General features: G+C 46.0%; 1 protein-coding gene across 5 annotated transcripts in view; it reads left to right on the forward strand.

The window, feature by feature from the left end:
- Positions 1-22,500, forward strand: part of marchf8 (membrane-associated ring finger (C3HC4) 8) — a 65,545-nt gene that overhangs the window by 32,874 nt on the left and 10,171 nt on the right. For 2 of the 5 annotated variants that reach the window (XM_030378696.1, XM_030378695.1), the window contains exons 3-5: positions 12,446-12,496; positions 17,586-17,665; positions 18,165-19,229. In XM_030378696.1, the coding sequence (XP_030234556.1) occupies positions 12,446-12,496; positions 17,586-17,665; positions 18,165-19,229 (1,196 nt within the window). Of the gene's footprint in view, positions 1-1,673; positions 2,251-2,271; positions 3,765-12,445; positions 12,497-17,585; positions 17,666-18,164; positions 19,230-22,500 lie in introns of those variants that run through there. The other 3 variants (XM_030378697.1, XM_030378698.1, XM_030378700.1) reach the window with 3 other exon arrangements.

Genomic DNA, 22,500 nt, shown 5'->3' on the forward strand with positions numbered 1-22,500 from the left:
CCCCCTCCTTCGGAGACATTATTAATGTAAACGGATTTAGATGCGCGTTGCGAAAAGCACTTTGTCCGTTAATACCTTCTTATGTAGCCTACTGGTGCGCTGCCTCATTCCTACGGATCCCATTTCACACGGCTCTTTTCGCAAACGAGGCACATTGTGGAGTATCCGTCCTGGCTTTGTGTTGGATGTGCTTTTTATTTTGGTACAGGTGGGGCGATGTGAGCCTGTGTGAACATAGGGGCTTTATGGCGCTTGCATGGAGAACAGAATAATGCTTATTGTGCGTTGGCTGTTGTGTTAGGTTGTTGAGCTGTTTATGTTTGGTGGCCAAAAAAGGAAATCTATAAAGAGGTTCCAAACACAGACACAGCATTGCCAAACCGGCGGGCAAAGGGATGCCTAGGTCTGTGTCAGCCAGTCAGGAGTACCTGTGACCTGCTCTTTGGTCCTTTAAATCCACACCACCCCATCCCTCGTAGGTCTTATTGATATTGAACAGTTTTTCAGGAGGTTTTTAGAGGATTGAATGGTATACAGAGTAAAGTACAATGTGAACACACAAACACTTATGTCCCTGATCTATATATTAGTATTCAATGATAACTATTGAATTGTGGATCGCTGCGAGGATGTGTTCCGATTTTGGGGGTGTAATATATACACACAGGGTTTGGGTAAGGGTTAGGGTTAGGGTTAGCACCACTAAAATGTGCTGATTGATTCCGCCTTGCCCCTGCTTATGACAAACGCATGCCTGGCACCTTCATCCATACATTGCGTATTTTATGCAGGGGGTGCATGTGTCCCGCTCTCAGTGTGACCTTGAGTTCAGCTGGGAGGGTGTCAGTAGTAAATTACCTCATACCTCTCTCTCTCTCTCTCTCTCTCTCTCTCTCTCTCTCTCTCTCTCCCTCCCTCCCTCCCTCCCTCTCTCTCTCTCTCTCTCTCTCTCTCTCTCTCTCTCTCTCTCTCTCTCTCTCTCTCTCTCTCTCTCTCTCTCTCTCTCTCTCTCTCTCCCCCCCCCCCCTGACTCTCATCAGTGCCTGTGGGGCATTGGTCAAACTGTCAGCAAAAGCTCTCTTCAATGGTTCACGTTTTTCCGTTTGGGGGACCGACTGCTTCGTGGTCGATTTAATTTGGAACTGGGGGTGGGGGGAGGGGGTTGGTTTGCGTGCACGTGTGTGTGTGCGTGCATAATTAAGCATGTGTGGGGTGCGTGGAGGGTATCAGCGGCATGGGCTAGGCTTAATGCAGGTTTGGTGGGAGGTGCTTTAAGGATAAGCCCTGCTGAGCAAAACGTAGGGGACTCTATTTAAAGGGCAGCTCCTCCCCCCTCATGAATCATTCAGCGGCAGCTTGCTCCTCCCCCTCCCGCCCTCCCTCCTTCCTCCCGCCCTCCCTCCCCCACCTCATCAAGATCAGCTGGAGGAAGTGCAGCTCAGCCAGTGGGATTACAATAACGGACTGGCTCTGTGTCGCGGCCGTGTGCTGGGCGGTAGGGTGCGCGTGTGTGTGGGAGGATTGGTCGCTGTTTGTGTGTGTGTGCTGCTGCCAAGAGAGAGACAGAGAGAGAGAGAGAGAGAGAGAGAGAGAGAGAGAGAGAGAGAGAGAGAGAGTGTGAGAGAGAGAGAGAGAGAGAGAGAGAGAGAGAGAGAGAGAGAGAGAGAGAGAGAGAGAGAGAGAGAGAGAGAGAGAGAGAGAGAGAGAGAGAGAGAGAGAGAGAGAGAGAGAGAGAGAGAGAGAGAGAGAGAGAGAGAGCGCGTGCGCGTGCGAGCCTGGACTGTAGCAGCTGCATCCTCTGAGCTCTCTCTTTGTGTGTGTGTGAGCGAGATAGAGAGAGTGATAGAGAGACAGAGAGAGAGAGAGAGTGATGTAGAGGAAGAGGAATGTAGGGCAACCCTCTCTCTCTGCCATCTCTCCGTGCCCCCGCCTCTGTCTGTCTTTGTGTCTGCGCTGCGCTGCCGTCGCTACGGCGTCGCTAAGGAGGGCGACGGACATCGTTGCCACGGCCGCACTTCCGTGTTTTCATCCAAGGCTTACTCTTTGTCCGAGCTCAAGGATTCGTACAGAAGGGGCTATGTGACGTCCCCCCCACCCCTCCCGCAGGAGCCATTGTCTCAACGCGAGCACGTGTGTGTGTGTGTGTGAGTGTGTGTGGGCATTTCAATGTGGGTCTGTGCGGTGTGTACTCTGGAGTGAAACGGCCTTCGGGATCCAGCCATGAATTCCTGTTGGAAGATGAAGCTTCAGGTAAAAAGCGTGATATTATGTGTCATGATGATAGTGTTCAGAACATCTTCCTGTCATCTTTTCTCTGCCCCTGCTGCTGCTGCTGCTGCTGTGGCTGCTGATACCGTTTTCATTGTTGTTGTAGATGCTTGTGATGGTATCCACAGTGAGGAACATCACTGATGTGTGCGTGTGTCTGTGTGTGTAATGGGATGTCTTGTCGGCTGGAAAATGGCAGGCGAGGTATTATGGACACGCATAGATGCACTGTCAATCACACCTATTATGTGTGTGCGAAATGACAGGACATGAAAGCAAGATGGGGCGAAAAAAGGAAGACGACTGTCGGATGGAGGAGCGAGTAGAGTCGTTGCTATGGTGAGGGCCTTCGGTTTCCTGGGAAGATGACAGAGTGCTTTTCTGCCCGCGGAGAGAGAGAGAGTTGTTGTTGTGTTTGTGTTGTGTGAGCCACACATTAATCGGTATGCGTCATCTAGGCATTTGTTTGGCATCTATGCTTGCCCAGTGTATTGTAGTGTGTGTGTGTGTGTGTGTGTGTGTGGGTGTAACTATATGTGGGTGTGGGTGTGCGTGTGCACATGTGGCCAGTATATTGTATGTATATATAGAGGCCTAGTGTGTGTGTTTGTGTATTCCAGTTTAGCATCTGCCAGTGGGTTGAGGGTTGACCCACTTTCTGCCGCTGTCCCCTCTGCCCTTTGTTTTCCTTCGACCAAGGGCGTTCACGCATCACACACGGCACATACCCCGCATATCCGCACGATGAAACAAAAACAAAGGGAAGCATGTCGGATATACCTTCTAATCTAATCAAAAGTACACCTCGTTTCACAGTGTTCTCTTTCCTCGTCCTTTTCGTATTCTTTAATACGTTTTAGGTTAGGTTCAGTTTTGTTTTGTGTCATTTGGATACTCCCCTATTTTCGAAAGAATAGGTGGAAATGCGCACATGAGAAACGGTTGTTGTAGTCACAATAATGTTTATCGCTCGGCTCTTGATGTTTCATCGTCCACTAGGCTGAATAAAACCCATAAACCTACAGAGCCCGGTTGTCCCATGAGGTCACTCACTTCTTCATCCATCTTCTGGCTGTGCGTGAGTCAACATTTTCAAGTAAAATTGCGCAAAGGGACAGTCCGGACGGTGATGTCTGGGTTGTTTGTGGTGTTGCTTTGGGCCTGCGTGTCTTGAGTTGATGTGTGTGTGTGTGTGTGTCAGTGTGTGTGTGTGTGTGTGTATATGCGTAAGAGGATTAGCACTGGTCACGTGTTGCGCTAGAGCTTAAAACCTGTTGTGTGATGAGAAGGTGGGTGAGGTTGAGGTGGGGGCGGAGGTAGAACCAGTGAGAACGGAGCAGTGCTGCGGCGCAAGTCGAGAGATGGACAAGAGGTTTCCTGTATGCTGTGGTGGTTAGCTCTCCTTCTGAGGGGAGTGAAGATCACTAGCCAAACTGGTTAGCTACCAGTCCCACCAACGGACCTTCCTCTAAGAGATGTTATGCCATTTGTTGACGGTAGGATGTTTGGTAGTTTAAGCCCATGAAAAAAAATATCTAAAGACAAACATGTTAATAAATACTATTGTTGCTTTTGCCAAAATAAGAGCTTTTTCTTCTGGTGTGGTTTTTGTCTTTTGAGTTCTCACAGTATTGCTATGTAATAGAGCTCTGCAGGCTGCAGCTGAACGCAAGCTAGCTAGTGTGGGAACTGGTACATGCCCCAGGCTGTTCCTAGGGGCCTCACAGCCCTGAAGCACAGTCCCTGCTCTGCTCTATGTGTTTACCCAAATGGGTGGGAGTGGTGCTGTGCAGGGGTGTTGATGGTGCTGGTGTTTTATAATTCCCTTCCTGTTGTCTTGACTGCCTGCCCTTATTTTCCTTTCTTGTGCTGATGTCATTGTTAAGCATGGCCTTGTCTGTCTGTCTGTCTGTCTGTCTGCCTGTCTGTCTGTCTGTCTGTCTGTCTGCCTGCCTGCCTGCCTGCCTGCCTGCCTGCCTGCCTGCCTGCCTGCCTGCCTGCCTGCCTGTCTGTCTGTCTGTCTGTCTGTCTGTCTGTCTGTCTGTCTGTGTGCCATATCTCTACCAGCCTTTTCTCTATCATTCCTTTCCATTTTTTCCGTCAGCCTTCTGTGCTGATACCATCAACCTCACTCCCTATCGTATTTGTTCTGCCCTGTCGTTTGTGTGTAGGTTAGTTCTGAACCCTAGTGCCATGTGTCCTTACACTATGAAGGCCCAACACTGTCCCCTATCTGGTGTTCTATTACACGCCAGCAGGGCTCTTTTCAGCCCTACCACCAGGAGAGTCACCTGAGACCAGGACCAGTTCTGCTCTCTCATATCCTGTTTGGACACACTGATGCAATTACGCATCACTGAGAGGAAGAGATGAAAGATGTGAGAGAGAGAGAGTGAGAGTGAGAGTGAGAGAGAGAGAGAGAGTGAGATAGTGAGAGAGAGAGAGAGAGAGAGATGTAGTAACATGCACACATACACAAGTGGAGTTCTTTTGTTCATCACCTCATTTGTTCATCATGTCCTTTGTATGGTGTACAAAGGACATGTAATAAAAAGTGTTTGAAACCGACATTTATGGTTCTGGGTTTCATTCCCTACATCTGCAGTCTACCTAGACGCCTGACCACCTACCTGCCACTCCATTGCACATATCTAACATTCATCATCAATCGCTTTGGATTGAAGCATCTTCAGGTGAGGTGGGACAAATATCAGTCGTATTAGAAGCCATTAACTTCAGCATTTGGCTGTTTTTGAACCGTACTTCTCCGCCTCAAGATGTGCTCAGCCGGGCCAAGTAAGATCTCTCTTTGTTGTTAGATTTAATAATTGCCATCGCTCATCTGCTCCTGCTTAACTGTCCAGCTGGCCATTCCATCCACCTACATCGCCCCTCTCTGAGTTGTTCCTGGCATCGACAGGCATAGAAAACCACAACGTGAGCCCACTGCCTCAGTGGAGGTCTCTGATGGGTGTGGGTGGGTCAGGGCATGCTCCAATACATCCTGTAAGGAAATGACCTCAACGTTAATTTGGGCAACAACGTGTCTGCGCTTGGAATACTGTTCTTGCATCACTTATCTGTTTTTCTTCATTCTTCTCTTTGTCTATCCTCTCTCTTTCTTTCTTTCTTTCTTTCTTTCTTTCTTTCTTTCTTTCTTGTTGCTCTCTGTATTTGTGGGTCTCTTGTTATTTCTATCTATCCCTCTCTTTGTTTCTCTCTATCCATCTCTCTAGAATTTCAGTGAGCAGCTTTGTATATTTTGCTATTTACGGTAATTGATTAATCTTTGTTTTTGCAGGCAAAACAAGCAGTTTAATGTAGCTGAAAGCAAAATATATAGATTATTTAAGTTGAATGAAAATATTGTTTTAAAAGCATTTGGGATGTTGGCAGTGCTTTTTTCTCTTTAGTTGATGATGAGATACTTTTTTAACAGGGAATATGATAGTATACATTACCATCTTAATTAGCTAAAATAATCAGATAATTCAACAATTAAAAAATGTTGCAATAAGATTATCTAAAAAAATTGAAAATCTCTCTCTCTTACTCTTTTACTATCTTCCTCTCTCATTCATATCTCTCTATCTCTATGTGTACATCTAGTATATCTCTACTGTATCTTTCTATCTACCCATCTACTGTATCGGTCTCTCTGTCCATGCAGGAGTGAATGAAGGGCAGTCTGTTAAACCTCATTTGATTACCAAGTGATTTGAAGAGATTAAACGAGTTAGCGGACGCACGGCATTGACAATCTCAGAAGTCCCTGCCCACTGGAGGAGCCCGAATCTACGTTCCCCGCTCCCATATATACATGAAATCCAGAAAAAAAACACAAAATACATCTCGACGTGGCCTCATTTTTGTGGGATATGAGAGCGAGGGTGTTGTTCTCCGTATGCAGATGAGGGTAGGCCTGCACCCACGCCATTCGGTTCAGTAGGAAGCCATTCAGACGAGCCGTGACATCTACTTTGGGCTGGACTTTCTTTGTTTGCTGGCCAACAAGGCTTCATTTTCGTCATGCAGATGCACAGACTCTGTTGACTGTCGATTCTATGGTTTAAAATAGAACGTTAGTAGCTGCATTTATTTTCGTAGTTTTGTAGTTTTTGACCTGCTCATTGTCGCTTTCCCCACCATGTTTGGTCTCTAAAGCTCATTACAACTGAGCGCAGATGAGTTTAATTTGAATTAGATTCAGCCCCTGATATATACGTGATGGTTTTGGGTGTCCTATTAACACCAGCCTCTTTCTAAGACTCTGCAAACGATACAGCAGTAAATTATGGTAATGGGATGGAAAGGCTTACCAATGGCCTCATGCCAAGTGAGGAAGTGCCCACCTGGATTTACAAGGTGAAACTTGCATGTCCTCACACACGGGATGAGTTGACTGTTTACAGTTGACAGTTTTGCTATTTATATTGGGTCATTAAGCTTTTATCCGAAGGGGCTTGCGGTGAATTGAGGTACACAGTCATTAATAAGCATGTGGGAGGGTTAGGGCATCTTGCTCAAGGGTGAGGTAGATTGAGGACGGGGAGTTGAACACCCTAGTCTCGCATGGGCCACTATGACTAATCACTATTGAACCATGCTGTCCTCCAGCAGAGCCTTTTATCTAAAGCTCCTTAGCGTGGAGGCTGGTGATGTGGTCGCAGGTAGAGGTTAGGCGTCTCACTCGGCGCATTACAGATGAAAGGAGTTCAGCTTCCGATTGATCAGCGACAAAATAAAAACAGATACGAAAGGGCTGATTCGTATCTCAGATAAAAGCCCATGTTCTTTTTTCTCTGCTCATTAAACGCAGCGATCTAATTACTCCTTGAGCCACCTCATTACCTCTGACTGATAGCGGGTGTTCATCAGGGAAGCTCTGCCTCTCCTCATCTCCTCTCCATTTCCAACCGGCCGGCCCTCTTGTCTCCACGATGAAATTGTAATCAGTTCGGGACATAATAAAGACACTTCTTAAAAGATTTATTTTTGCCGCCCATTTCAAGTTGGTGTTTGGCATTGCTACACTTGCTTCACATGCCGCACTTGGTGTTCTGCTGTGTGTGTGTGTGTGTGTGTGTGTGCGTGCGTGCGTGTGTGTGTGTGTGTGTGTGTGTGTGTGTGTGTGTGTGTGTGTGTGTGTGTGTGTGTGTGTGTGTGTGTGTGTGTGCAACCTACCTGCCCAAACAGACTGAAATTGGCTTTGAATGACGAAAACGACGGGAACACGCTCAATGTATTTTCATTATGGTTTGAGGCTGTCAATTGTACGGTATCTCTGTGAATCTGTCCTCCAACTGTGTTCTCCTCTCCACCCTTATCATCCAGAATCAATGTGCACAGTGTCAGCCTGACCTTGGCTAGGCCTCCAGGGAAGTCCACTAGCTGGTTGGGACATTTTTACACAAGCCATGGATTGGCCTGCATGGTCACTGCTCAAACCCTTAATGTGTTAATGTGTTCATTCTTTAAAATATATTTATCTGGGCATTTGTGCCTTAAAGGACCGCACAGCAGGTTGAAAGTGAGAGAGAAATTCCGTATTTGCACAGCCTATAGCCTTGAATAAGCCTCATATTTGTCCTTTTAAAAGAGTATTGTGAAGGTTGTTTGAAGATCTGATCATGCTAACAGTTAGCAGTAATACCGAGAAGTTCCTCTGGCCATGCTAACAGTTAGCAGTAATACAGGGAGGTCCCTCTGGCTATGCTAACAGTTAGCAGTAATACAGAGAGGTCCCTCTGGCCATGCTAACTAGCAGTAATACAGAGAAGTTCCTCTGGCCATGCTAACTAGCAGTAATACAGAGAGGTTCCTCTGACCATGCTAACAGTTAGCAGTAATACAGTAAGGTCCCTCTGGCCATGCTAACTAGCAGTAATACAGAGAGGTCCCTCTGGCTATGCTAACATTAGCAGTAATAGAGAGATGTCCCTCTGGCTATGCTAACAGTTAGCAGTAATACTGAGAGGCTCCGGTGATTAGTTCATCGAGGCAGTTGTGTATATTTTTATTTTTAAATTACATATAGCCTACTAAACATTTTAGTTTTGGTCTTCTCCGAGAAGCGATTTTCCTTCGTGAACCTTGACCTGTTTGGCACTTAATATTGTTAAAGATTCATTATATTCCTGTCAGAAGTGTGTCTGCCGCTTTATGGCTGAGACAGATGGCAGCCAACCATCTGTGTCACCATAGCTTCTCTGTTATTCGTCCGGTTATGTCATACGTGTAGAGTCCATGTCAGTACACTTCCTCACCAATCCTTGGGCAGAATGACTCCGTGAAATAAATGGTGTGAAGATCCTAATTCTAATGTACTGGAAAATGCAATCTATACACACTAGAAACTATAAATAACAGCACACACAAACACACACACAAACACTGTGTCTGTGTCACATTGGTCTTATTTCTGTCTAGATTTGGCTAGCACCACAACCTCTGAGCTCGTCTGTAAACACTAGCAATAAAGGTATGTTGGTCTTTCCCCTGGAAGAAAAGCTTCCACAGTTGTTTCTCACATATCTCCCAAACAATTGTGGTGGTGTTAATACCATAAATAAACCAAGGGAATGATTGTTACAATTCTGGAACATTGTCGGCACAAGAGATGACAATCTGACAGATTGAAAATTAGCATGCGGTGAATGCAGCAGAAATTGGCAATTGACCACAAGGCCTCCATCTTGGACGGCTAGGGAAAGAGTTCCAGCTATTGTCGCAACTGTTTGCCATTTGTCAGCTCTGATGCTGGTGCCAGTGATCGATGCTTTGAATTAAACATAGAATATACTATAGCCCTCTGCCTTGGTGGGATGTTATTTCAAGGATCCTCATCACAAACTCTATAAACTAGTAGCAATGTTTGCAGCAAAGGTCACGTCTCAGAGATGCCTTGGGATAAGAGAAGACAATTTGACAATTTATCCACCTCCCTCTCCTTCTTTTCTACTCTCTCTCCCAGTGATTTCCCGGTCCAGTCTAGAGTTGTGTTTGCGAAGGCCAGGGGTAGTAGAAGAGCCTCAAAGGAGCGATTATAGGAAGAGAGAGACACACAAAGAGAGAAAGAGAGAGCACTGAAACCTAAGCCCTTTTGAGTGAGAATATTCCATGAAGCTAGTAAGGAGTAAGGCACTGGTGCAGTCTACTCAGACAGTGAGAATCAAGGCAACTGCTCCGTACCCCTATAGCTCATGCTACAGGGATTTGACCTACTGCATTCTGGGATGAAGGATTATTAATAAGAGAGCACAGAGAGAACTACCTGTGGTTTTATACGTACTTATTTTTCTACATACTTACGTTGCTTTGGATAAAAGCGTCAGCCAAATGCCCCAAAGGTAAATGTAAATGATAACTGCTGAACGACACACAGTCCCATGCTAACCTGTGTGTAGGCTTTGACAGGCTCCCACCCCCACACTCTTCAACTGGAAGAAATGGACGGATGGATGTATGGATGGATGGATGGATGGATGGATGGATGGATGGATGGATGGATGGATGGATGGATGGATGGATGGATGTGTAGCTATGTTTGTGTGGCGGAGGAGGTGTGTCACATCACTCTTCGAGTGATGTGAGGGGTGCGGGAAGAGCAGGGGGCCGTCTTCTGTTCATTGTCTTCACAAAGTCAGTCCTTTGACTGGTTGATGTGGTGTTTTTATTAGTCACCCCAGGGTTTGTCTGAGCGTGGACGTCTGTAAGGGGCCCAAAAACTGTTCACAAGCTCACAAAGTCCCTTTCAGATCAGCTTTGTTATTATTGAGCTGTGGCTGAAATGGTAGATGTGTTTGTGTGTGTGTGTGTGTGTGTGTGTGTGTGTGTGTGTGTGTGTGTGTGTGTGTGTGTGTGTGTGTGTGTGTGTGTGTGTGTGTGTGTGTGTGTGTGTGTGTACACGGGTGTGTGTGACATCACGTGTGTGTACGTTTGTGCATTCCTACAGGTATGCAATCAGCCATAGAGTTCCTAGTCTACTACTTCTTCTACAACTACTCTACCACTCTCAGTGTGAGTGAGAAAGGTTCAAGGTACGGGTGTGCACTTGATTGCCGCAGTACGACCTGAAAGTATCGTAGGGGTTAAGGATGGAGGAGAAATACAGAGTGAGAGAGAGACACTGAGCGAGGAGGCAAAGAAGAAATATGGAAAGAATTACCACCGCCCAACCCTTCATCTCCATGGCAACTAGAGGCAGCAAGAGACTCCAATGAAGTGCTGGAGTAATTAAGAATTGAAAGAGAGTCCCTTGATGGTGTGTGTGTGTGTGTGTGTGTGTGTGTGTGTGTGTGTGTGTGTGTGTGTGTGTGTGTGTGTGTGTGTGTGTGTGTGTGTGTGTGTGTGTGTGTGTGTGTGTGTGTGCGTGCGTGTGTGTGGGGGTTGTAGGGGTGAGGTTTGTATGTTTTTGCTATCATACTTGTTCATGTTTTGTGTGTGTGTGTGTGTGTGCGTGCGTGTGCGTGTGTGGGTGTGTATACTATTTACGTATCCCGGTTCACACGCACAAGGTAAATGAGTCTGCTGGGGATTTGCATAGGATCACCAAGACTCCATCTCTCACTCCCTCTTGTTCTTTAAGATGTCCAGCCGTCACACCCTTTACAGAAAAAGCTAATTAATTTCACATGTGCAAATGCACATGTGATTTTGCACATTTAACATTGGAAAGTTGTTCAAAACAAACTAATGTTTGTTTGTCTGTGCGTGTGTTTGTAAGTCCGGAGTGTCTGGGGTCCAACAACAGCAGCGTTGTTTGTTTTCATCTCTGATTGAAATGCAGCAAATGTGAAAACATGGTTAAATCAAATGTGAAAGTTTGGTGTGTGTGTGAGTGAGAGAAAGAGAGTTTGTGTGTGTGTGTTGATGTGTGTGTGTGTGTGTGCGTGTGCGTGTGCGTGTGTCTGTGTGTGTGTGTGTGTGTGTGTGTGTGTGTGTGTGTGTGTGTGTGTTGAGCTTCATTTTGGTGTGTTTAGTTTTAGGGCCAGTGTTTCTGGTGTCCAACACCAGCAGTGTTGTTTGTCTTAATCTGTGATTGAATCACAGCAGTGGGCAGCATGTCTATAAAACCCTGCGACAGACTGGGCTATGCAACTGTGATTGATTACTCATTAGGAATCAAAACCCGATCATGGCTTACATCATACATTGAAAGTGGCACGACCCCCTGGTAGATGTTCTTTCAAAGTTGCTGAAGGAGGCCAAATAACACATAACAGCATGCATTTGTGCCATAGTACTCAATGGAAATATGTACCAATTAATTGACTGTTTTAATTCGAGGCGGGATAGTTTTGGGGTTTGATCCCTACACTTTATGTTCACAGCATACCTGTGTGCTGTGAACATGATGCCCTAACACACTACATGCTCCTCAATGACATGCATCTGAATTCACTTTAAGTTGCTTCGCATTACAGGGATAAGCAGAGATATCTGTAAATTCGCATTTGCCTGTTTTACCCAGAATAAGACGAGTTGTTTCACTCCAAATTCATCACTGAATCTGGTCGTCTGAATCTGGGTAAGACAGGCATGCCTAAGCGTCTATGTTCGCCCATTTACAGATATCTCTGCGTATCCCTTTAAAGCGTCTGCAAAATTGCTAATTAATAGTGCATTGTAACATCTGACAAACAATCACAAATAGTTTCACAGAGGTTGGTTATTCAATTGCAAACAATATAATAGAAACCGCTGTTTTCAATCTGGTCATTGTTTAGTTTGGGTGCCAGGGGGAATTTCCTCCTTCTATTGAGATGTCAAAATTGTCTTCTACTAAAGCCCCCTACAGACAGACGGCCTAAACCTACCATTCACATGGCAACGAGAACTGTGACTCATAAAATACACTCTCAGATCAGAGTGTCCAAAAATATATTGGCCAACGAATGCATTATTGGCTTATTTGTGCCAATAAAGTGTCCATATACCCATGTGTGTTCATCGATGCTTTCAGGAGTCAAACCAATCTTTCTGACATGTGCGCCAGAGTGTTTTCATTTTCACGCTGATGAAAATATGATATGAAATATATTACCTTATAGATATGTCATAGACCAATCCACGTCCAATTTGTGTTCACTCAAAGCCGACATACCTAATTTGTTTTGTTGATTCAATCACTGCATGTCTCTCAAACGGGTCTCTTGTTTTTCTCTCTCTCTTCCAGAACGAGAAGCCTATTTGTCATTCGGCAAGTCGGTCCAGCAATATCTCTAAGGTAAGGAGTAAAGAGCCCGCTGTTCTGGTTCACAAGGGCCATCAGAGCTACGTGTCTGATAGCGCCTCTGCAGAACCGAATCAGAGCAGGCCTATATGCCTCCCCTCCTTTGCCCCTCAAGATCAGCAATTAAGGGCAGACAGGCCAGGGCAGAACACAGACACAATCCTTCACAGGCTCACCGTTCAACAATACTCTTTTTCTCCACTTTTACTTTCATGTGGTCGTCCTTGCCCTTTGTTTATGTGCTTGCTCTCCCTCTCACTCTCTCTCCCACTCTCTCCCTCCCTCTCTCTCTATGCCTCTCTCTTCCTCTCTCACTATCTATCTATTTATCTATATTTGTCTATCTCCTTCCATCTCTCTCTCTCTCTCACACTATCTATCGATTTATCTATTTATTTGTCTTTCTCCCTCCATCTCTGTCTCTCTTATCTATTTCAATTTAGTTTGAGGTCCGTCTCTCGTCACAATAACATCTCCCTCTCTCTCTCTCTCTCTCTCTCTCTCTCTCTCTCTCTCTCTCTCTCTCTCTCTCTCTCTCTCTCTCCCTCTCTCTCCCTCTCCCTCTCCCTCTGTCTCTCTCCCTCGCCCTCTGTCTATCTCATGTCGAGGCATGTCTTCAAGTTCTCCTGAGCATCTAAGAGGATACCATCTTCACTTAGCAGTTGTAAATGTCATCATCACCTTTTGGCTGCCAAAGAGCCAAAGACGGCACATACCCTTGTCTGTTATCTCTGGAAGTCATGTAGCATCCCCCTTAGCATGTTACCCTTGGTCTGCTCATAACTCTTAATGATGATATACATTGTGACAGCCTGGAATTCAACATGTTGGTTAGGGAAGGGCCGGATGACTTTCTGTGAGACATTTTTTTCAATATTAGTTCCTATTTTTGGATTTTGTGTGTGTGTGTTTTTGCTTGATAACTGACCAATATGACTAGAATCGTAGTTCTTGGTTTTACCAAGTCATGCATCATTCATGTGGGCTAGGGAACTTCATATTAAACGCAATGTCATATGACAGTCTGCTTATGTTCTGCGGTCCAGAGGGCCACAATCCAAACGCTGTCTGCATTTTGCATCTTGTTTTGCTGTGTTAATGATTCGGCCTTTAAAAGGTTTCTACCATTGACAGTGTTATTGATGAAAAAGATAGGCTATGGAGAGATAGCACACAGATTCAGCTTCAGTAAAGCAAGTAGAGTGAAGTGTTGTGGAACATCTTAATTTTAATGAAGTAAAAAATTGCCACTCTTTTAAATATGTATGACTGCAGACTTAAAAGCAGCAAACCGCAGCGGCTTTATCGTGCCGAAAAAAGTGGGCTGAGGATCTTTGTCATATCATTTCTTTTGTCATCAAACAGTTTTCCACTATGGGGAGGTCTTGAGGTTTTAGCCACTTTTCCTCAATGCTAGCACTCACTACATGGAGCTGTGGCTCCTGCAATTATTTGGAGAGTATTCAACTATAGTGCCAATTGACAGAAGTAGATTCCCTCAACCTGCTGGCCCTAGACTTGCCAAACAAACAGCCTAAAAAACACACTAACAACCTGAAATGCCTCGGACTACTGAGCATTCTGCAGCATTTAAGCTTCCTGAAATGGCCATTGCCAGCACTATTCCTTTGTAGTAGCTAGAAAGCTTCCTTTGTAATGGCTAGCAAGCTGCCTTTGTAATGGCTAGCAAGCGTCCTTGGCAAGGGCTAGCAAGCTTACTTGGCAATGGCTAGCAAGTAGAAAGCTTCCTTAACAACAGCTAGCAAGCTTCCTTAGCAATCGCTTGGCACCCTTGGCAGGTGAGTTGTCAAGCCTGTATTCTGACATTGACAAAGAGAAGTTTTTGAGTTTGTTACATAATTTGATAGATCAATTCCAGATGCAGACAGTTTTAAGCATTGACAGTTAACCGACAAATAGTTCCAAACTAAGTGAATTGCATTCTTATCTTGCCGGCCCCTGCTGCAAGGTTATGGTTTGGGTTATTTCAAAATTAAATAATCAAGTATAATTGAAACTCAGCTTACACTAAATGCTTATCGGAACACAAAAAACACAGATACAAAATATTATACTACCATAAATAGAAAAAATGAAATAGATAGATACAACACAATGTTGCTTATTTCCATTATTGATCTATACATACATATTGTAAAAGTTTTGAAATAGTTTTCCCCTCTTCATGTTGAATTCTCCTTTTGGATTCCAGCCCAGTCCAGTTCTCTAGATTGTAATCCCTTCTTTAGAATATCATGTAAATGCTCAGTAAAGAAGAGGTCGTTTTTTATCATCCCACTAGCTAGCACCACAACATCTGTGGCGATTGCTAACTTCCAAGTGTCAACCCTCAACCTCTCATCAGAACAGATTAATAGACGTGATCAGAGATGGCATCGAGGGCCAGTTACCACTAGCTTGGACATAAGGTTGGTAATAAAAAGCAAACATCAGCTCTGTTTGGCAGTGGATTTCCAGTGTTCATGTCTGTCGAGGAGATTATGCTTGTGATTACATATCTCGGCTGGTAGCCCTGGCTGCTGATTGGAGGACTCTGCCGGGGTTATAATCACGGTAACTAGGCAGTGGACAGAGAGACAACCTTCAGTCCTCTCATCTTTCACCAGCATCCCCTTTAGCTGTGGTGTTCGGCTGGTGTTTGGATACGTTTTGTAGTTTTATTTGTAGTTGTAGTTGTAGTTGTAGTTCTTCAAACTCCTCCACCCTTCTCGTGATTCGCTTGTGTTTAAAGGCAATATTAAAATGGAGATTTTAATCTCGGAGTTCATCAAATTATTGGAATTGGTGCTGAATTACTTAAATAAAACGTTCTATAGTTTACTAGGTTACAGTAAGCTTCATTTACTCACCTGTTAACCTGTTTAGTTTTATTAAAGACTTATTTAATATAAACAGAACAACCAATTAATGATGGGAACTACTTTATTATCTCTTTCATCTCTGAAATACTATTCTGTCCAAAAGGCATTCAAATGTACGCGCACACACTAAAGCTACACATTTTTGTTTCTCTCTAACTGTATTTTACTGCTAAACTATGAGGGGCCTGTCCTTTATCAATGGTCAACATGGGGTTATTGACAGTTGATTTGCAGATAAGATTGATGGAATGAGAGGAGAGGAGAGGAGGAAAAAGAGTTTGTTGATGGTTAGGTTTGGTCTGATTAGACAGTTAATCATTACTCCCACATGCATGTTATCTCATGGCTCTTCCGACCCCTACATTACCTACCATTGTTTCTCATTGATTTGCCGATCAATAGTTAATGGGTGGGGGGGAAAGCGGAGGCCGGTAACTGTAAACCTCTAACAGAAATGTCAAATAACCTAAGCCTGATTTGCTTGTCAGCCATTTAGTTATTGTTTAACCATGTTTCATGCCATACTACAAACCAGATGTTTACTGAATTCCTTTCTATTCTGTTTTGAAAGCTAGGCATGATGATTCATCTATGTGAAATTGTTCAATTGTTTTAATGGCCTCACTTTATTTTTACTACCATTTATAAAGTATAGCTCTGTTTTGACGACTTGTTTCGAATGGCTTTCCAAAAACGGCCTCCCCGGAGATCCGCTGGTTTCAATACTCAATAATGATGGAATCGCTCGGTCTATCAACAGTGTTGAGCTAAGGGCGCTGAGCACATAACCTAGACAGCTGTGGAGATGTTTCATCAAATTTTGGACTGATGAAATAGGGATACAGATGGAGCGAATTAGAATGAGAGGAGAGAGAGAGAGTGAAGGATAAAAGGTTGAATTCTTTATTGATTACAGTCCAATCCCCCCTGAGCTATGAATTTCACTTTAGGTACAGATAGGATCAATAGATAATTAAGTCTGCTGTTTTGAAATGTGAGGGATGCAAGGAATGCTGGTAACACGGTCCTTTCCTAAGCACCCTAAACATGACCACAAACACGAGCGCAGCTGAGATCTCATGGTTCCGGGGACTGTCAGTGGTGTCAGTGGTAGGTGTGGCCCTGGGAAGGACACTGTCAGTGGTGTCAGTGGTAGGTGTGGCCCTGTGAAGGACACTGTCAGTGGTGTCAGTGGTAGGTGTGGCCCTGTGAAGGACACTGTCAGTGGTGTCAGTGGTAGGTGTGGCCCTGGGAAGGACACTGCGTGGACTCGTCGGCGTTTCAAATGTGTGAAATTAATTTGTTGTGATCATAGATTCAAACGAGATGTTTGGAACAGCACAACGTCTGACTGTGTGTGAGGTGAGGTTGCTTACCGCACAGGGAATATTTGGTACTATGTTGCTGTTCTCTGCTACCTCTCTCTTTCTCTCTAAATTCACATATCAATAAAATGTGCTTTATTGGCTTGAGAAACAAGTGTTAAAATTGCAAAGCAGGTGAACAATTAGGAGGTCAAAGTATAAAACAAACAAAATACAAATCAAATATTAAATATGAATATATTAATTAATATATCACTCTGTTTATCAAAACATCTCTCTCTCTCTCTCTCTCTCTCTCTCTCTCTCTCTCTCTCTCTCTCTCTCTCTCTCTCTCTCTCTCCCTCTCCCTCTCCCTCTCCCTCTCTTTCTCTCTCTCCCTCTTCCTCTCCCTCCCCCTCCCTCTCTCTCTCTCTCTGATTGGCTGACTTACTGGGCGCCACTCTATTACGTTAGCTGACTGGCTGATCTGTTAGCTGACAGACGATCAGACAGATGTACATTCCACATGGTTTCCTCTCTTATGATCACCCTGAGCATGTCACGTGTTTTTCCTCTTTCAGCGAGATAACATTTGTATGCACTGACAACTGTATGAAGTGGAACCCACATCGCACACATCACACACACTCTGTAGCGGTACTACCCTCATCAGATTTTCAAAATAGACGACAGGTCCCAGAAGAAGTCTTGAATTTCCTAGATCAAAAATGAGGGGGTCGTAGAAGAAAGTAAAGTAAGAACAGTAATAGGATTAGGAATTATTCCTGATGACGATGATCACGATCGTGGATGTATAACTCTCCTCTGTGCTCTTAATGAAACGGTATAGTCTGGACGGTTCTCCGTGCTGACCGCTGCGTGTCCCCCTGTCCACAGGCGGGCAGCCCCACCTCGGTGAACGCACCATGCAGCTTCTCCAGGACGTCCGTCACTCCGTCCAACCAGGACATCTGCAGGTATACCCGCTCCTCCTTCGTGACCCCAGTGTCTGACCACTGACCCCTTGACCCTTCTATGTGAGCACTGACGTCCGGGATTCAGGGCTCTCCGGATGCTAATGATGTTAGCGGTTCGGGGAGTTCTTTTCATCCCAGGAAGGACATCTCTTACGCTGAAATGGACACTGACAGAGTCGGGCCGGGCTCGTCCTACAAACAGGGTTGGAAGGATTCCCTGAATCATTTAGTGCGCAGTGATGTTTGATTAAGGCCGTCGCGGCCAAAGCCCTTAAATGTCTCTTGATTTAAGTCCTATTTTATTTCATTCATTATTTCGTTTTTCTTTTAATGCATACCATCTGTGTTTCATTCCATTTTTCCCTTCTCTACCCCCCCGCCCTCCGCCTCCTCCCTCCTCTTCAACCATGACTGTTTGCACGAACCCTTCCTCACACACACACACACGCACATACGCACACACGCACGCACGCACACGCTCACGCACACACGCAAACAGCGGCAGCAGCCGGGACCGGGGCGTGCAGAGACAGCAGAGCACGGTGGTTCTGTTGAGTTCCCACTGTAAACACTCCCCGTGGGGCGGGGGGGTCTCGGTCACCGCGCTGTGTGCCCCCCTACCGCCACCGCCCCCGCCACCACCGCCCCCGCCACCACCGCCACTGCTGCCGCCCCACCAGCCGCCCAGACCCCCGGGCGGGGTCTCCTCGGGGGGCACGGACTGGCTCTCCCTCCTCCGGCCCCCCCCCGCCGTCGTCCTCGCCCCCGCCGGCAGCCTCCGCTTCTCCCACTCGCTGAACGACATCGGGCGCCGCGCGGACAGCCTGTGCAGCGGCCTGCACTTCATCGACCGCACCTGCTCCGACGGAGAGCTGCAGGGGGGGCGGCCCGACCCGCCCGGCGGCAGCGCGGCGCCGCATCAGACCGCCGACCCGCCGGGCGGCCGCGGCCCCCAGCCACGGCCCCCGCCCTACCTGGTCCCCTCCTTCACCAACAACTACCAGTACATGGTGCCAGCAACCGTGGGGTCCCACCCCCAGCACCATCAGCGCTCCCCCGGCCAACCCCAAGCCATCCCCCGCCCCCAACCACAACAACAACAGCAACAACAGCGACAACAACAACAACAACAACAACAACAACAGCGAGGACAGCACCCCTCCCCCGGCTCCAACGACGTCCTCCACCTCTTCCTCCCGCTGTCCCACTCCTCCACCTCGGCCAGCCTGCAGGGCTTCGAGCTGGGCAGCTTGGCCTCTCGCCTGCACATCAGCTCCTCCTCCAGCGCCCTGCTGGGCGGCACCGAGCCAGGGCGGGCCCCGCAGGGCCTCCTGCTGGGGGCGGACGGGGACGACAGTGTGTTCGAGGAGGACCAGGGGACGAGGAGCGGCAGGAGCAGCGGCAGCGGAGCGTCCTTGGGGGGTAACTCCCGTGCCGGGCTGAGCTCCCAGCAGGCGCCCCTCTGCTGTATGGATGAGGACGAGGACCTGGACCGCTGCCCGTCCTCGCTCTCTGGCAAGAGCAGGCCTTTCTTACCCTATTCCCTGTCTGGGGACTTCTGCAGGTGGGTGCCTCCATCTGGGCCGCGTAGCGCTCCCTGACCCCCCCACCTGGCCATACCAAGTAGTATTAACCCTGCAGTCCCCTGTAGAGTCCCAGGTCAGCAGACCTCCCCTGTGGTCGGCTCAAGCTTCTCCAACCACCTCCCTGAGCGCCAGTGGACTCCCAAGTTGTCCAACGGGCTAGACTGTAGACTAGCTGATGGAACATAACGGTAGAACACACGTACAACGCCTGGACGATGAGATGTGTGGCTGTGGGTGACCAGCTAGAAGTGGTGAATGCATAAACATAATCACATGACACGATGAAACAAATCCAACAAGCCGCCTTCATGCCCTTTGCTGTGCACCTCTCCCATAACTTCTCCCTGTCGATCCCTCCATGCCCTACATCCTGTCTTGTCAAATTCAGCATCCCCTTTCCTCCAGGCTTTTCTTTTACGATGCGAGAAATCTTTAAATGTCCCCCTGCTGCCAGTGTGTGATCGGTGACTGGATGGGTGATGATGAGAGGGTTTTCATGTCGGTTATCAGATGGAACATGTCATCTGAAGCGCGTATTTGTGTTGAAACGCACTGGCTCATGCAGTAAGCGTGAGGGGAAAACACTGGTGTTCTGGCCCTGTTGTTTTTGTCTGTGTAACTTCCTTTGCAATGGTCTGTGAAAGGATTTATACAGACGTTTTGCAAGTCTTACAGACTCATGGGAATTCAAAGACCCATGATCAACTTTGATTCAACTCCTACCCGGTTTTTCTATTATTATTTTATTCCCCCCCTTTCTTTTGTGATTTCTGGTCCTTGAACCATTCCATACTCTACCGTCTAGAACTGCAATGTCTGATATGAGCTATCTATCAATGTCTCCCACTGTCCTCATTCTTCGTAATGTATATTTAATGTTCAGTTAGATCGAGTACTTGATATCCCTAATGGCCATTCATACACTGACAGACTTTCTCCCAGTGCAGCACAGAAACTTTATGTTCCCCACTAAAGTTGCTGCTGCGTGCCCTGGCCAGGGCGCTCTTGTTCAGACATATTATATGATGTGTATCAATCATAAGGGTATCATATGTAACCTACATCTAACACTGAATGTGTTATGGAGTGTGATGTGTACCCTGCAAGTAAAGAAAATAATACAATAATACACCATCTGCAATGAAGAGGGAAATCGAACTACCGTAGACTAGGGTACTAGGGGTGATGGTTTAACTACTGTAAACCATGGTACAGGAGGATGTTGGTTTAACTACTGTAAACCAGGGTGCTGGGCGGTGCTGGTTTAACTACCGTAAACCAGCACTAGGAAGATCTAGACTAGAGACTCAGATGTCAGGCTGGAATAAATTTGTGTGTTTGTATAAAACTGTTGTTGTATACAAGAGCCGTGTTTTGGAAAGTTGAATTCAAAGGGACATTGGATACAGACCGTTCTGCACTTACTGCAGTTTGTTTTGCCCTCTGCACAACAAATTTGCAGAGAAATGGTATTGTTTCATCCTCCGGCACATCAACCAGTGCTTATGCTAGCTTCTTTTCAGCTGCTCATCATTGTAATTTAAACTTGCTCAAAAATGTAATGACAAGATTTTGATTGGCCATTTCAAATCATAGTGTCACCCTTGACACGCCCTGCCTGTAGTGTTATGGGGACAGTAACACCGTCATGTTATGGGGACAGTAAACACATTAGTGTTATGGTTACAGTAACACATTAGTCTTATGGGGACAGTAATACAGTAATGTTATGGGGACTGTATTACGGTAATGTCATGGGGACTGTATTACAGTAATGTTATGAGGACAGTAATAGAATAATGTTAGGGGGACAGTAATAGATTAATGTTAGAGGGGATAGTTACACAGGATCCTGTAATACAGCTGATTGCCCGGAGACCTTGCGGGGAGGATGTGATCTCAGGGTAAGGTTAGTTGAGGCGGAGGGATCAGGGCGTAGATTATAGGCTTCAAATAGCCTTGCACAGACTCTGACTCGCAAGCACATTATCTCACCCCAGGCTGTGGTCAGGTGGCTCGACGCATGAGCTCGCGGCCCCTCGGAGCATCTGATTGGGGGACAATGTGCCGTGTGTTTTTGGTTCACAAACAGGACTTAGTGGTTATAAGGACTCCTTCTTTGTTATGGACACTACCACAGATGGTGCTCCGCACACAGCAGCGGTCCTTTGTGTAGTGCTTCTGATGTCCATCGTGAATACAATCCAACTGCTCATCGTGAACAGATGTTATGTATCCCAAGAACGCAACAAGTTTTGTGTATTACTTCTATAATATTATATTAAAGCAAATACTTCTACCATATATTATATCATATCGTTCTGTTTGTCTGAAGGCCTCTGAAAGTCACTTCTCAGTATTTGGTCTGTTCCTTGTTATAGAAGTAACAGGCATTTTAATGAAGAAAAGGTTGGTGTTTGCATGCATGGAATGTGCTTTCAGTGGAGAATTGGATCGGGTTTGGATGTGATCAGGAAAACCCTGGGAGAGAGCAGAGCATGGGATGCTCACACAAACAACATGCCTCTTATGTAACTCTCCCTGCTACCCTCGGCTCATGGCTTTGTACAATTCTGTTTATCTGGAATGTGGTGGAGTAAATCAAATACCAACACGGCCCTGGTCTTGGGCATGATGAGAATTTGAAACGTGAATACAAAGACCACTGCGAGAGGAAGGTGTGAGAATGTGGGCTGATGCGCAGACAGCACATGCAACACAAATATGCCACATAAATAACATATTACATCTGAATAATTTCCCTCACTGGAAGGCGGCTGAAAACATAGGCCCTCTGTGCTGTCTCAGCCAAACTACTAATTTTATTTCGACAGACATCGCCAGATCTTTTCTGCTGGCGATGTTCTGCTTCCAGGCTACACTTTAATCCCTTAATAACTGTCAAAATCCCAGAATTAAAAGTTGAATCCAACTTTGAAATTGTATCCAACTTGATGACTGTTTTGATTGACAGATGTAGCAAAGAATTACTTAATAAGTCCTCTCTTTTAATTCATTGCAATAAAATAAATCATCATGTAAGACGCCGCATTTGGGCATTTGAACAAAAAGCTTTGAAACGTTATCTCGCCCTAGTCCAACATAACTATAAGAACTTTTACCAAAAGAACAAGCTTCTTCCCAGAATGTCCTGGAGAAGGTTCTGCCTTCTCCATCCGCTCATCTCTCATCATCCCTCATCATCAGCTCCCTCTACCTCCGTACTGGAGGAACACGGTCTATTCCGGT

This window comes from Gadus morhua, chromosome 15 (genome assembly GCF_902167405.1).
Source record: "Gadus morhua chromosome 15, gadMor3.0, whole genome shotgun sequence".
NCBI classification, from domain to species: Eukaryota; Metazoa; Chordata; class Actinopteri; order Gadiformes; family Gadidae; genus Gadus; species Gadus morhua.